At 44.4% G+C, this 16250-nt stretch overlaps 1 protein-coding gene across 1 annotated transcript in view; it reads right to left on the bottom strand.

Moving 5' to 3' along the window:
• The window catches only part of LOC133424289 (pleckstrin homology domain-containing family A member 5-like), a 141410-nt gene that overhangs the window by 36767 nt on the left and 88393 nt on the right, over positions 1-16250 (bottom strand). Inside the window, exons 9-13 of the mRNA XM_061714791.1 lie at positions 15976-16076; positions 13435-13550; positions 8029-9126; positions 5767-6056; positions 4120-4355 (exon numbers count right to left, since the gene is read on the bottom strand). Coding sequence (XP_061570775.1) covers positions 4120-4355; positions 5767-6056; positions 8029-9126; positions 13435-13550; positions 15976-16076 — 1841 coding nt within the window. The remainder of the gene's footprint in view (positions 1-4119; positions 4356-5766; positions 6057-8028; positions 9127-13434; positions 13551-15975; positions 16077-16250) is intronic.

A 16250-nucleotide genomic window follows, 5' to 3' on the forward strand; every position in this document is an offset into this window, starting at 1 on the left:
ACAGAATAAAAACTAAAGAAAAGACCATCTTTGGATACACTTTCCTACATAGACGTGGAAAAGAAAACCCAACGTGTCGTCGAAAAAGAAAAAGATGGGGAGAAATGCGGAAAAATAAATATGTTGTAAACTCAAATTAGAGTCTTCTGTATCTGGAATGAATGTATTCTTGAGTCTATAAGGTAACAATAATATAATAATAAGATAAGTTTGAATTGTAAAATGGGTTTGGCTAAATACAATCATTGACTAAAACTTCTGACTAAAATAAGACGAACATGCTCAGACTTTTAGTTGACTGAAACTTGACACGTCTAAAAGGAAAATGAATGTGACTTAAACTAATAAAAACTAAAATGATAGCTTGAACCAAAGACTAAACTAAAACTAAAATTGAAACAGGCTGACAAACAACACTACTTCCTGCTGATAGTTGTTTCAGCTTCCTGATTTCAAACCTCAGCAACCTGCAGGTGGATTGAATGAACCCATCCTCTAAGTCAAGTGAGATTCCAGCTAAAGTTTAATAAGTATAAATATGATCAGATTGTCAGGGAAGTTGTAGTAGGACCCAGATGCAGGAGCCAGGAGGCAGGAGTTCAAAAAATGTGATTTATTTAACTAGAACAAAACCAAAACGCTGCCAAGCAGGATACAAAAGCCAGAGCTTCAACAAGAATCAAAAGTACAAAAACATGACATGGCACATGGATGACGAGGGAAGACCAGATATACACAAGCGTTAACGAGACACAGGTGCAGGCAATCAAGGCAGATGGGAACAAGGAAGGACAAACCAGAACATAAACACAAAGACGTGGGCTACGTCCGAAATCCCACACTTCCACACTAATGAGTAGCACAAACAGTATGTGAGGTTTTTTAGTGCATCCAAAACATTAGTACGTACTCAATAGTGTTCGCTATCCATACTCATTCTGGAGAAATGTATTAGTATGGATTGATGGAGATTAGCTAAGCAGAAACTTCCCACAATGCAATGCAGAGGTGTTTGGTTGCTAAGGGCTGCGCAGATACGTATATGTCATAAGTATAATATTAGTATAATATTCATATATAATATTAATATCATAATATTCATATATAATAATATTATAATGTCATATTGTTTGGGCCAGGATAAAGGGGAAAGAGCGGAGCAGTGCTGCTACTGCTGCTGTGACAGGAGTGGTTACCATGGTAACAACTCCCCCTCCCAACGGCAGGAAGTGCTGTGTGGCTCTGAGTAGTACGTCCCAATTAATTAATGCATATTACTGATATTTGGGGCTGGAGCAGACCTAGGCTTGGGCTGTGGCTGAGTATACTTTTTGAGTATACTGTTTAGTATGGCATTTCGGACGGGCTTCAAAATAAAACAGGAAGTGACAAAACCATGATACTACTGGGGCAGGGACTTGGGCTTGGGCTGTGGCTGGGGCAGGGACTTGGGCTTGGGCTGTGGTGTACCAGGGACCTAGGCTTGGGCTGTGACTGGGGCAGGGACCTCGGATTGGGCCGTAGCTGGGGCAGGGACCTTGGCTTGGGCCGTGGCTGGGGCAGGGACCTGGGCTTTGGCTGGGGCAGGGACCTTGGCTTGGGCCGTGGCTGGGGCAGGGACCTGGGCTGTGGCTGGGGCAGGGACCTGGGCTTTGGCTGGGGCAGGGACCTCGGCTTGGGCCGTAGCTGGGGCAGGGACCTTGGCTTTGGCTGGGGCAGGGACCTTGGCTTGGGCCGTGACTGGGGCAGGGACCTGGGCCGTGGCTGGGGCAGGGACTTGGGCTGTGGCAGGGACCTGGGCTTGGGCTGTGGCAGGGACTTGAGCTTGGGCTGTGGCAGGGACTTGAGCTTGGGCTGTGGCAGGGACTTGAGCTTGGGCTGTGGCAGGGACTTGAGCTTGGGCTGTGGCAGGGGCTTGGGCTGTGGCTGTGGCAGGGACCTAGGCTTGGGCTGTGGCTGGGGCAGGGACTTGGGCTTGGGCTGTGGCAGGGACTTGAGCTTGGGCTGTGGCAGGGACTTGAGCTTGGGCTGTGGCTGGGGCAGGGACCTAGGCTTGGGCTGTGGCTGGGGCAGGGACCTAGGCTTGGGCTGTGGCAGGGACTTGAGCTTGGGCTGTGGCAGGGACCTAGGCTTGGGCTTGGGCTGTGGCAGGGGCTTGAGCTTGGGCTGTGGCAGGGACTTGAGCTTGGGCCGTAGCTGGGTCAGGGACCTTGGCTTGGGCCGTGGCTGGGGCAGGGACCTGGGCTTTGGCTGGGGCAGGGACCTCGGCTTGGGCCGTAGCTGGGGCAGGGACCTTGGCTTCGGCTGGGGCAGGGACCTTGGCTTGGGCCGTGACTGGGGCAGGGACCTGGGCCGTGGCTGGGGCAGGGACTTGGGCCGTGGCAGGGACCTGAGCTTGGGCTGTGGCAGGGACTTGAGCTTGGGCTGTGGCAGGGACTTGAGCTTTGGCTGTGGCAGGGACTTGAGCTTGGGCTGTGGCAGGGACTTGAGCTTGGGCTGTGGCAGGGACTTGAGCTTGGGCTGTGGCAGGGGCTTGGGCTGTGGCAGGGACCTAGGCTTGGGCTGTGGCAGGGACTTGGGCTTGGGCTGTGGCAGGGACTTGAGCTTGGGCTGTGGCAGGGACTTGAGCTTGGGCTGTGGCAGGGACTTGAGCTTGGGCTGTGGCAGGGACTTGAGCTTGGGCTGTGGCAGGGACTTGAGCTTGGGCTGTGGCAGGGACTTGAGCTTGGGCTGTGGCTGTGGCAGGGACTTGAGCTTGGGCTGTGGCAGGGACTTGAGCTTGGGCTGTGGCTGTGGCAGGGACTTGAGCTTGGGCTGTGGCAGGGGCTTGGGCTGTGGTTGGGGCAGGGACCTAGGCTTGGGCTGTGGCTGGGGCAGGGACTTGGGCTGTGGCAGGGACTTGAGCTTGGGCTGTGGCTGGGGCAGGGACCTAGGCTTGGGCTGTGGCAGGGACTTGAGCTTGGGCTGTGGCTGGGGCAGGGACTTGAGCTTGGGCTGTGGCAGGGACTTGAGCTTGGGCTGTGGCAGGGACTTGAGCTTGGGCTGTGGCTGGGGCAGGGACCTCGGCTTGGGCTGTGGCAGGGACCTACGCTTGGGCCGTGGCAGGGACCTGGGCTTGGCCTGGGGCGCAAGCAGAGTCCTGGGCAGGGGTCTAGGTACCGGCTGGGGCACAGGCAGAGAAAAGGGGACAGACTAGGGTGCATCCAGAACCTCCTCTGGAACAGGGACATGGGGGGGTGCCCACCTAGAGCCAGGCGTGTTCCCCGGAAGGGTGAATCCAGCTCCTGCCAACAGGGCCTTGTTTTTTTGGCTTCCTGGGAGAAGAATTCCCACCAGTCAAAACTTTCTCCTGCTGGGTTCATGTGGCTGGTCTGTTCTGTCAGGGAGGGTGTAGTAGGACCCAGATGCAGGAGGCAGGAGTTCCAAAAATGTGATTTATTTATCTAAAAAACAAACCAAAACGCTGCCAAGCAGGATACAAAAACCAGAGCTTCAACAAGAATCAAAAGTACAAAAACGTGACATGGCACATGGAGGACGAGGGAAAGACAAGACCAGATATACACAAGGGTTAACGAGACACAGGTGCAGACGGTCAGGACTGATGGGAAACAGGAAAGTCAAACAAAAAACTCAAAACACAAAGACATGGGCTTCAAAATAAAACAACAAAACCATGACACAGAGTCAATGAAGATGGAACCCAGCAGGAATATCACTAAATCTTCCGCTTTATGTAGTTTGAATTTGAACACTCTAGAAATCCATTCTGGAACATCTCACCATCTAGTGATGTTCCTGTTGGGGAACAGGGGTGTTTAGACGTTTTTGATGACAAATGTTTAGACTTGATGATGCTTTTAAGGTAACAAACTATAAAACTGGATTTATTTTATCAAAATCATTGAATGTGTTGATTGCTTCCAAGTGTTTGGGTTTTTTTAATGTATGAATACTAATGTATGAATGTACTCACACATAAAAAAATAATTTTATTAATTTATTTTTAACTCTTGGGGGCCCCCTAGTGGTCACGGGACCCTAAGCAGTCGCTTAGTTCGAGTCTTGCCGTTGTTTTTCAGAGGAGTTTTCTGCAGTTAAGCAGACAGGCGTTGTTACCTTGGCGACGTGTGTCCGGTGCCTACGGTCCAGCGTTGAGTCCGCTCTGAGGACGGGCGAGGACACTTCGGACTGCGAGCTGGGGTTGGGCGCCCCCTGCTGGTGGGGAGGGGAGAAGGTGCTGTACAGGGCCATGGAGCCGTGGGAGGGCGAGGGGGGGATGGAGTGTGTGACGGCGTGTTCGGACAGGGTGCCCATGGTCTTGGTGTTGGGGAGGGTTCCATAATGACCTACACCTGGAGTAGAGGAGGACAACCGCAGCGGTCAGAGCTCACATCCACAAACGAGTCTAAGGCCCCGTTTACACGTAGCAAAAACGGTGGTGTTTTCATGCGTTTTGGCCGTTCCTTTACACGAAAACAAAGCTCAAAGTCACCAAAGACCATAATTTCTGAAAACTCCGGCCAAAGTGGAGATTTTCAAAAACTCCGTCTTCACGTTTGCTTGTAAACGGAGGGAAACGGACATTTAGTCTTCAGAAAGTCACATTAAGCGACAGAAACATCACCAGTGTCATGTGTGCCACCTGTGTTTACAATTTGTTTGGCCACTGTAGTTACTCGTGTCATTTGTTGTTTTTTTCCAGGATTCTGATTGGCTAGCATGACTTTATCTTCTCGTTACACTGCTCCCTGTAGGTTTGGCTGTTCATAGCACCTTAAAAGCGTATTTATTGCGGTTTTGTGTAAATGAAGAGATTTTTAAAACGATCTGATGTAAATGATGGTATTTTTCAAAACGTAGAGGAGGAAATATCCGTTTTTGTAAATACCCGGCTATGTGGAAACGTGGCCTAAACCTGCAGGGGCACAGCTGCTGCGGATCATCGTCAGAAGTGCGCCGATCAGGTGTGGAGACGTCTATAAAAGCAGTTTGCTCGTCCACACCATTCAGGCATAAACGCAAAGGCGAGAGGGAAAGACATTAGCAATGGCCATATATCAATCTGTAAAGAGTTACTGTACACTAGAATGATGAGGGAAAAGAGAAGAAGTCAGCTGCATCATCGGCTGAGTTTATCTGGACTACAAGGTCTGACAAAGCTGCCTTCTTATGGTAGCTCTCCTCTGTCGCCCCTGCAGAGTTGAGCCAGGACTGGACTCAAAACTGGACGGGAGGTCTCTGGAAATGGGGCGCCTGCAAGTAGAGCCCTGCGCGGGACTGTTTTCTTCATCCCGCTCCTGCAGTGTTTAAATCCACTCCCGCCCGCACCCGAAAAACTCTGAGAATTCATGCACAATAATAGAGATGCATTGATTTAGTGTCTTCTCCCGTCCCGCAAGAGAAATGTCCAGACAAATCTATCTGATTTAATGTTAACATGATCATTGTGGAGTTTGATGGATAATTGACAGTTCATAGGTCACCTGACCAAAAGTTAGATGCAAATCCATCATTGTCATCATCGCACAAGCTATTTCACCTTTCGCGCATCAATTATGTGATTGAGGTTATAGCAACGAGAGTAGGCTGTGAGTTTTAGCCGCCTGCAGCAAAGTTCAAACCGCCCGCTCCCGCCAGATTAGTGTTGGGTCCCGCGGGACCCGATCCCAACACAGCCCTCTACCTGCAAGTCCCGCTGAGGTGAACAGGGCCTCCGGACCTGAAGCAGGTTATTTTCTTTCTTTGCTCTGCGTGTCCTCGTACCTGAAGGCGGGGCCAGGCTGTGCCTGGAGAAGGCCTGCCTCTGCTGCCACTCGTACAGCTGCCACATGGTGTCGTCCCTCATGGACCTCCTCTTGTCGGCGGTGCCGGGGACGGCGCTGGTGGAGGCCGGCCGTAGGGCCCGCTCGTACACGGAGCCCGCCACGCTGCAGATGCTGTCGGGCCTCATCACGCTGTTGCGCGGCAGCGTCCGGTAGCCCTCGGGGTAGCGGGGCGTGATCTGTGGCCGGTGGCTGGGCATGTTTCTGGGGAGGGTCTGGTAGGACACAACGCTGGGGGACCAGAAACAAAACTGATCAAGAAGAGTATATGATGAAGAGTAAGACTCATCAGGTTCGTTAACGTAAGAGCGAGAGGGGAGTTCTACGATGGCCAACAACTGTGATTGTATGCTTTTATGTGTACATCATTACAAGGACTAATAACTACATATAATTCAGGTGACTTATAAAATTCTTTCTATTAATTTCTGCAACCTTTAACTATGTCAAGTTTTTTCTTTTCTTTCATATTTAATAACAAGGGTCCACCTGGAAAAAATAGTATTGAGTTCAAGGGGTAGGAGTTCACAAGTTATTTACTTCTTCCTAGTCCTTTTTCGAGCATAACACGTTTGCTATTATATTTATTAATTCTCATCTACTTTGTTTACAATGGTACATTATTTACAATGGTACATTTATTATTTAGTGATTATTATGTTTCTTTTTCATGTTATTGATTTATTGTTCCGCTGTTTTATTGTTATGAAAATGTATGTAAATTATCTATGTTTTATAATGTTTGTAAGTATCATTATACTCACAGCATTACAAGTGGAAGAATACAGTGACAAATGAGTGTTGGAAGCAACTTTTCACCTATTGAATGTAACTACAAGACTGCGATTGATTGTCACAGTAGTAATCATGATTGAATCAGATAAACCTTGGAGACAACTGAATGCTTTCAGTATGATTGATTTGTAACTATGGAGTATATATATATATATATATATATATATATATATATATATATATATATATATATATATATATATATATATATATATGGCTTATGTCTGTATTAACTGTAGTAATCATGATTGAATCAGATAAACCTTGGAGACAACTGAATGCTTTCAGTATGATTGATTTGTAACTATGGAGTATATATATATATATATATATATATATATATATATATATATATATATATATATATATGGCTTATGTCTGTATTAACTTCAGTAGCCAGGAGGAAATGGCGCTTGTGTTAAGCTGCCTGACTATTCCTTGTACAAGTAGTAAGATTGTTGAATCTAACCTCTCTCTGTCTTATGTATCATTCTTTCTTGTCGCTGCATAGTTGGAGTGCAGAAAGAAATTTCTACAACATTTATGTATTTATTTTTTGTGCTTATGTTCGAAATAAAAGATATCAATCAAACAATTCAAAGTTAGTCGTCCTCGGGGGCCTCCTTCTGGCTCGGCACGCCAAACATTTGCCTGGTAGCTCCGCATTATTTGCAAGATCTGATAGTGCCTTATGTTCCTGGCAGAGCTCTCCGTTCTCGGAGTACAGGTTTACTCGTAGTTCCTAGAGTATCCCAATGTAGATTTGGAGGGCGGCCATTCTGCTATCAGGCACCATTACTATGGAACCAACTTCCAATCTGGGTTAAGGAGGCTGAAACCACCTCCACCTTTAAAACTGAACTTAAAACCTTTCTGTTTAGTAAAGCCTATAGTTAGTGTTTAGTAAACCTCTAGCTGGTGTTGGTAAATCTCTAGGTAGTGTATCAGTAGTAGTCAGTAGTCATAGTTGCAGCTATAGAACAAGACTATAATAGTTAGTCTCAAATATAGCTTCGTGGTAGATATGCTGCTATAGGCTTATGCTGCAGAGACACCGACATGATCCGCTGGGCGGTGCCTCTCACCCTTCTTCTCCTCTCCTCTTCCCTTCCTCTCTTCTCCATTTCCATTTTTATTTATTATAAATATCTCATAGTTATCATTTTTGTCCATCGTTCCTGTAGTTTCCTTTGCTGGCCCCCCTTTTTTCTCTTTTGTGCATGTTTGCAGGCCGGAGCTTCAGGAGCTGCATGCTTTACTTGCCATTGTTTATGTAATAATTGCTAGGGGGTTCATGTTCTGGGTCTCTGGAAAGCGCCTAGAGACAACTTTTGTTGTATTAGATGCTATATAAATAAAATTGAATTGACTTTGGGAACCACTGAGATAGAAGGTTAGTTGTCCTCACCTCCTCGTGTCCTCGTCCAGGCCTCTGGTCCGCTGGATGCGCGTCCACTGCTCCAGCTGCTGAAAAGAGCCGGTTCTGCACAGACTGCTGTCCGGCTCCTGGACCGGAGCCTTGATCCGGATCTCTTCCGGCTTGGTCTGGCTGCACTTCCCATGCAGGTCCAAGTTCCCGGTCTGTGCGGGTCTCTGAGTGCAGATCCCGGTCTGGTTCTGGCGTGAGGCGGACACGGCGGCTGCAATGGCAGCGGCCTGAGCCGGCTGCAGCTTAATGCTGCTGATTTTGGTCAAAGTCCGCTCCGGGTTGGGGTTCCTGTCTAAGTTCAGGTCTAAACTCGGTTTTCTCTCGACACTGGGGTTTCGGAAGGTGGAGAACTTGTCTACATCCGCCCTGGCGGCATACCTGTCACCCTCTCGCAGCGTTGCGTACTTCCTCACCTCCTTCAGGGTGCCGTACCGGTCCACCACCTGGATGGTTCCGTACCTGCCGCTCCCTTCCTTCAGGGTGCCGTACCTCTCCGTCCTCTCCGTCTCCCTCAGCGACAGCTGCCTCCTCACCTCCCTTTGAGGGACCGGTCTCTGCCCGTCTTTCTGCCCAACTCTCTGCACAGCGAACCTCTCTCCCTCCTTGGTGAGGAGATACTTCTCCACGTCTTTGGAGGGAGCGTACTTCTCCTCCGTCAGCATCACAGCATACTTGTTGTCCACTTTCTGAACCGCGTACTTCTCCACGTCTCTGTGAACGGCATTCACGTCACCGTCTTTCTGCAGCAGGTATTTCTCCCCGTCCTTCCGGAGCAGGAACTTCTCTCCGTCCTTGTGGAGGAGGAACTTCTCTCCGTCCGTCTGAAGCATGTAGTTGACTCCATCTTTTCTGACGGAGTACCGTTCTCCGTCCCTCTGTAAGGTGTAGTATTCCCGCTGGATGTTGAGCTTCTCCTCGTCTTTCAGCCGCTTTTCGTCGGCTCGGGACAGCGAGCGCTGTCGAACTGGTTCCCGGTTGCGTTCGTTGTTCTGGATCTCAGGTCGTGTTAGAACTCTGTGGTTCAGCAGGTTGTTCAGCTCCTGAGGCGTCCGCTGGTCCACCTTCAACTTGTCTGTTCTGTGATGAGGAAAAAAAGAGTTAAAATCCGGAATAATGACAAGAAGACATGCAGGAAGGAACCAGGCATCGTGGAGGTTGGTTTATACCAGTGGTCGGCAACCCGCGGCTCTTTAGCGCCGCCCTAGTGGCTCCTGGAGCTTTTTCAAAAATGTTTGACCTGTTTTTTCCTTTTTTCTCCTTTTTCCTTTCCTTTTTAATCTCAACATTTCAACTTTTTTCTTGAAATTTCAACTTTTTTCTCGAGATTTTACTTACCCATTAATCGAAATTTTGATTTTTTTCTCGGCATTTCAACTTTTTTCTTGACATTTCGACTTTTTTCTCAACATTTCAAATTTTTTCTCAAGATTGTACTTCAACATTAATCTTGACATTTCCACTTTTTTCTCTCGACATTTCCACTTTTTTCTCAGAGTGCATAATGAAAAAATAAATCTTCCCCCAGTTATAACTAATATAGAAACATGCAGCATGTGTTGCCTTCATTCTAAGGCTGATACAAGACTTTTCATTTTTTGTGGCTCCAGACTTATTTGTTTTTTGTGTTTTTGGTCCAATATGGCTCTAAAACATTTTGGGTTGCAGACCTCTGGCTTATACCCTGACGATTCTCTCGTTTACGTGTGTAATCTAAAAAAGCTTCTGCAGGTGGAACCGCCAGATGTTCTGTGGCTCGAAAGGAAGCTATCCTCTCATCTGTGGGAGAAAACGTACAGGCCCTGAGCTGGGGGGTTATGGGTAAGCAACACAAAACGGCCTTTAACCCCAACACAGCCAACTTTAAAGTAGCAGTTGAGCCCGATGATATCAAGCCCATATCTCCTCATGAAGGAAAAGGTATTTGATCTTATTCTGTTCCTCTGTCTTTATTCTTTTCATCATCTTTCATCATTAAATCATAAAGCACTACATTTAATTTATTGTTCACTAATATTACCTTATATATGGTATTGTGTGGGAGTTTGGGGCTCGACGTATAAGAAAACAGTAAATGCTATAGTCCTCTTACAAAAACCAGCCATACATTTTATTAATAGGGTGAGAAACTATGAATATACAAATCCATTATTTATAAAATCCCATGTTATGAAATTTAATGATTTGCTTTATTATAAAATAATGCAAATAATGTATAAAGTTAAAATAAAGTTACTCCCTGTTTTTCTCAATACATGAGTCAAAATATAATTTGTGCAATGTTTGTAAATTTGTTGTACAAAAAGCTAGAAAAGAGACTAAAAGGAGACGTTTATTTATCTGTTGTGGGAGTTAAACTATGGAATTACGCTAACCTAGATTTACAAATGTGCAGCTCATTTTCAGTATTCAAAAAAAAGATTTGTAGAGCAAAGAAAGTTACAAATGTTAATGTTTATTTGTTTTTGTTTGTTGCTGTTCTCTGATATTTATATATATTAAGAAAAAGTCTTTACTATTATATACGTAAACCTTTTTGGTCCTCCTTTTCTGGTTTAGTTTTGCTATTGTTTGTTTGTTTGTTTGTTTGTAGGACAGGCATTAATATAAGCACTATGCTTCTGCCTGTGGCTTTTCAGTCACTATTTTTCGATAATATTTGTGTTTAATGTTTGTAGTGTGATGTGACTGAATAAAGAATTTCAATCAATCAAATCAAATCTCTTTTTACAGTCTCAGGAACAGTCAGGAACCGTTACTATGGAACCAACTTCCAATCTGGGTTAAAGAGCCTGACACCACCTCCACCTTTAAAACCAAACTTAGAACATTTCTGTTCAGTAAACCTCTAGTTAGTGTTTAGTAAACCTCTAGTTAGTGTTTAGTAAACCTCTAGTTAGTGTGTAAGGGCCACTAGTCATAGCAGGACCAGACTAGACCAGCTCGTTTTAAACATAGCTTTGTTGCTGATATGCTGCTATAGCGCTACACTGCAGGGGGACACACCGACATAGTCCACTGACCTGCAGACCCCTCAGGGTCTGTTGTCTACACCTGTTTCTCTAGTGGTCTCTGTAGTCCAACTAACCAGGTACCAGTCATATGTACGTAGAACTCATAGTTTTCCAGTTAACGGATCATTATTACTCGTATATCTGCTCTTTTGGACCTTTGAGAATATATCAGTTTCTCCCCTTTCTCTGTTCTTCATCCTCCCTTTCCTATCTCTCTTTTCCTAGAGCATAAGCCCCCTTATGATCCAGGTCCTGGTCCAGGTTTCTTCCCTCCTAAAGGGGAGTTTTTACCTGCCGTTGTTCATGTAATAATTGATGGGGGGGTCATGTTCTGGTTAGAGATGCACCGATCGATCGGCCCCTGATCGGGATCGGGCCGATAATGGCCCTATCGGCTTTGATCGGAGATCGGAAAATAATAGTTCAGAGCGGCCGATCTGATGACGTTTACAACAACGAACCCCCGCCCGCGCGGGCGTTACCCGCATCTCAGACCGAGCGGTTCTGAGGACGCGTCGGCCTCGCCGGTGCGGGAGTTTTACAATGTCTGAAAAGGACAACAAATTTGCAATTTGTAAAGTCTGTCCAAAGGAGATACCATGAGGAGGAACTTTACAAAATAATTTCAACACAACGAAGCTGATAAGACATTTGAAAGTTCTTCACACGGAGTATAGCCTATTGAGTTTTCAAAGTTGGCTGCAGCAGAAAAAAAGGGAGAGGAAAAAAAGGAGCGCGCAGCAACGGGACTAACTCAGCTGTAACACCTGTAACAGAGACTTATAAACGACAGGAAGAAAAATAAAGAACTACATCGTAAGGTAATGAATTCATATGCTTTGCTCATCAGCCGCTTTCTGTTGTAGAAGACATCAGGTTTAAACACGTTTGCAGCTTGGATCCGCGGTGCGCGCTGCAGCGCGCTGCCGCGTCATAAATATTTCACTGATGAAATCCCATCGGAGTTTTACCAAACTATATACAGTCCAAACCCTCACGCAGGACGACAGTCGTGTCAGTCGCTCCAGGAGTGACATGTGGACTTCTAGTGTGAAGAGTTTTGCTTCACTCACAAGAGTTTCCTCACACGCGGCGGATGCTACCGCTAAAGCTTTCACAAAGCTTAATAATTCATAATACATTTTTATGTTAAGATTTAATTCCTCTTTCCACAAGAAAACTAAGGTTTATAGTTTGTAACTTCTATCAACTTTTAGGAGTGACATGTCTGCTGTTGTCTGTGTTGGTCACATGTTGTACATAATTATTACCACAGGAAGCTGAAGCTACTAAACTACACTTACTCTTTGTAAGCCGAGTTTACACATAATCTCCTAATTTTTATACCTAATAATACAATGTCAGTGTCGTGTACATGAGACAACAATATTGACGAATTTATGGATTTCACGCTGTGATTGGTGATCGGCAAAATCGGGATCGGCCGATACTGGTTTTCGAGATCGGTGATCGGTGATCGGCCCTCAAAATCCTGATCGGTGCATCTCTAGTTCTGGTCTCTGGAGACTACTTGTGTTATAACTAGGGTTGCCACCTTTCAGAAATAGAAATAAGGGACACCCCGATTTCAGCAGCGCAGGCGCCAACAAAAGGGACATCCCCAAAACTTCTAAACTGCATAGAAATTTATTTATTTTATATGAAAAAACTAAATGCCTTGATTTAAAGTTTAAATTGCCTTAATAGCATTGAACTTGCATGACTGTTCAGACAGCGAATCATACTAGCAACGGAAATAGGTCCACATCAGCCAAGATGTATAATACAGCTACAGGTGAAGGTTGCAAAATTAGAATATGGGGGAAAAGTTAATTTATTTCAATAATTCAACTTAAAAGGTGAAACTAATACATTACTCAGTCTCATTACATGCGAAGCAAGACGTGTTAAACCTTTATTTGTTATAATTTTGATGATTGAATTGTTTATTGATTTCATAATATTGAGATTTTTTATTTGGGGTTTTCATAAACTGTGAGCCATAATCACCAATATTATAACAAATAAAGGCTTGAAATATCTCACTTTGAATGTAGTGGGAAATAAAATGTTTATTTCCCCTTTAGTTGAATTTACTACGAATTAAGTTTTGCAATATATTCAAATTTTCCGACTTTCACCTGTATATTATTACATCAATAAATAAGAGCATAATATGTGTCTGTATTGGTTCAATACGGAACGCAACTTTTAATTCCCAATTAAGTAACGATTCAGTATTTCAAGGGACGGGTGGCAAGCCTAGTTGTAACAGACACTGAATTGAATTAAATAGTTTTAATCTGCAGAATAATGTCTCATGTTCCACAACTGTGATGTCATGTTAGTGGGCGTGTCTGTGGCGAGCACCAACCTTCTGATTGGCTCTGAATGGACCAGGGCGGCGTCCGTCATGACCTTCATCCACGTCTCCATGTCTTTGGCCGAGTCTGTGCAGAAGTAGTAGGTCCGCATGTTGGGGTGGGTGGCCTGCCGGGGGTTGGGGTGAGAAGGAGAAGCGTGTCACAACATCAGTGATACCCTGAGATCTGAGCAGGAAGTCCTTCCTGCCAGGCTCCTGTTTTTAACACATTCTTAGTTTTAGTTTATTGGATGGATCCCCATTAGCTGCCGCTTTGGTGACCACTAATCTTCCTGGGGTCCATAAAGTACATAAAATATTACATAAATGATAACATCTAAGAAAGACATCTCAGAAAATTAGAATATTGTGATAAAGTTCTTTATTTTCTGTAATGCAATTAAAAAAACTAAAATGTCATACATTCTGGATTCATTACAAATCAACTGAAATATTGCAAGCCTTTTATTATTTTAATATTGATGATTATGGCTTACAGTTTAAGATTCCAAGAATATTCTAATTTTTTTAGATAGGATATTTGAGTTTTCTTAAGCTGTAAGCCATGATCAGCAATATTAAAATAATAAAAGGCTTGCAATATTTCAGTTGATTTGTAATGAATCCAGAATGTATGACATTTTTGTTTTTGTAATTGCATTACAGAAAATCACAATATTCACATTTTCTGAAACAGTCCTGTAAATACATACAGTCATACATTCCTAGCATAACTACACTTATAATAAAAACAACAATACACACACACACACACACACACACACACACACACACACGTTATAAATGCATAATATCCTAATATATGAATAACACTATAATTATACTAACACTAATACCGTACATTAGTAATATATTTTCAGTCACTGCTATCATTATAATAATCCTATTAATTTCAATATCAATAATAAATTCCCAGTCATATGGTCTACAGCATTAGGTGAGCCTTAAGTCGTTTTTTAAAAGTTAATTTGTTTTGTGAGCGAGATATGTGAGGAGGTAAAGAGTTCCAGGACATTATTGATTGATAGATAACTGAGTGTTTGAGTAGATTAGTTCTAGAATTGGAGGTATCAGGTATCCAGAGCTGGTATTTCTGGTGTAATGGTTATGTCTGTCTCTAGTATTTAGTAATTGGTTGAAAACATATTCAGGTGTCTGATGGAATATGATGTTGTAGCTTAGTTTAACTTCAACTGTGAACCAGGAAAGTCAGGAGTGCATATCCGCTATATTTGTACGTGTTGAGCAGTGAAGTGCCAGTCTAGCCGCTCTCTTCTGAACCAGTTGCAATTTATGTATTTCTTTCTTTGCTGCTGCAGACCATATAACGGAGCAGTATTGCAGATGACAGAAAACCAAGGACTGTATTACCTGACTGATCATAGAGGATGACAAATAAGGAGAGCACATTCTAATCAATGCTAAGCCTCTTCCCATTTTGGACCCAGTACTATCAATGTGATCAGACCATATAACTTCATGAAACAGACCAAACTCTGCCGCCTGGCGGCAACAGACAGACTAGATTAAAACACGTTAACACGAAAGCCAACATTTTCAGAGCAGTGAACTTAAACCAGTTCAACCAGGGAATGAGCTGCACTCAGAACCACCAACGTTCTGCATTTACAGAATTTTTGAATACCGGCCACGTTCCAGTACGTGCAGAACTATGGGATAAATCTTGTGCCAGTAGAAAGTGAATTTAAATATTTTATATCTGAATGTGAATCATTTGATTTGAATCTGAATTGATTGATTTGAATCATTGTTTTTAAAATTTGAATCTGAATAGACTCATTTGAAACAGAATCTACTGGTTTGAATGTGCATCCCGATAAAATCAAAACTGTATTTCATTCTATTAAAAAGTTCAGCTCCTTAATTCATTCTCACTTTTCAGTTTTCCCTTCTCTTTATTCAAATTCAGTCTCTCTATTCCAATATTTTGTGCCACATATCCGGGCCCTGGGTTCAGGCAAAACTAGTCCAACGAAGTGGATGTTACGCCAGTAACGTTCTTTACGTCGTCTAAACCTGGTGTAAACACCTGGAGGAGTGATGTTAAGCGACCAACAGCCCAACGCTCATTTTTGGAAATAAATAAAAGAAATCACAACATGTATGACAGGAAGGGTAATGTATGTATTAAAAAATGTTTGCCAAGGCAGCTGCTTGCAAGGCATCAAGGCTCTCAGAAAACCAAGTGCGTGATATTGCAGCATAAACTGTGTGGACTTTATCAGCATGGGCTGATACCTCGTGTTTCATCCCATACATGTATTTATTGTAAATACGCCATGCACAGTGTGCCAAGTGACTGGCGAAGCTGCAAAACACTGGGATCAGATTCAACTTTGAGGAAAAGTGACCTCCGTGGTCTCACAGAGGCGGTGACTCCGTCTATGCTGACGTCCTTGTTCCGAGCTGAAGGTCATCGTGATCACGGCCCTGCCGGTCACCTTGCCGGTCACCTTGCCGGTCACCTGCCAGTCACCTGCTGAGGTCACAGTAGGAAGACTTCTGGCTCACCTTGAAGGCGTACTTCCTGCTGATGTGGTCGTCCACGGAGAGCATGGAGATGTGGAAGCTGGGAAGCAGGATGCTCCCCAGGATGCTGTCCTCCTTCTCATCTGCAGCAACGACACAACCATGGCAGTGAGGAAACTGTTTCAGATAGGGCTACTGCTCTCATATACTCGCACTCGCAAAAATTCTCCGATCCCACGCACCGATACTTCATTGTTGTTGTAGTTTTAAAGTTTATTTAGATGGGACAATGCATATTAATGTACACTACATTAAGC

The sequence above is a fragment of the Cololabis saira genome, chromosome 23 (assembly GCF_033807715.1).
Source record: "Cololabis saira isolate AMF1-May2022 chromosome 23, fColSai1.1, whole genome shotgun sequence".
NCBI lineage: Eukaryota > Metazoa > Chordata > Actinopteri > Beloniformes > Belonidae > Cololabis > Cololabis saira.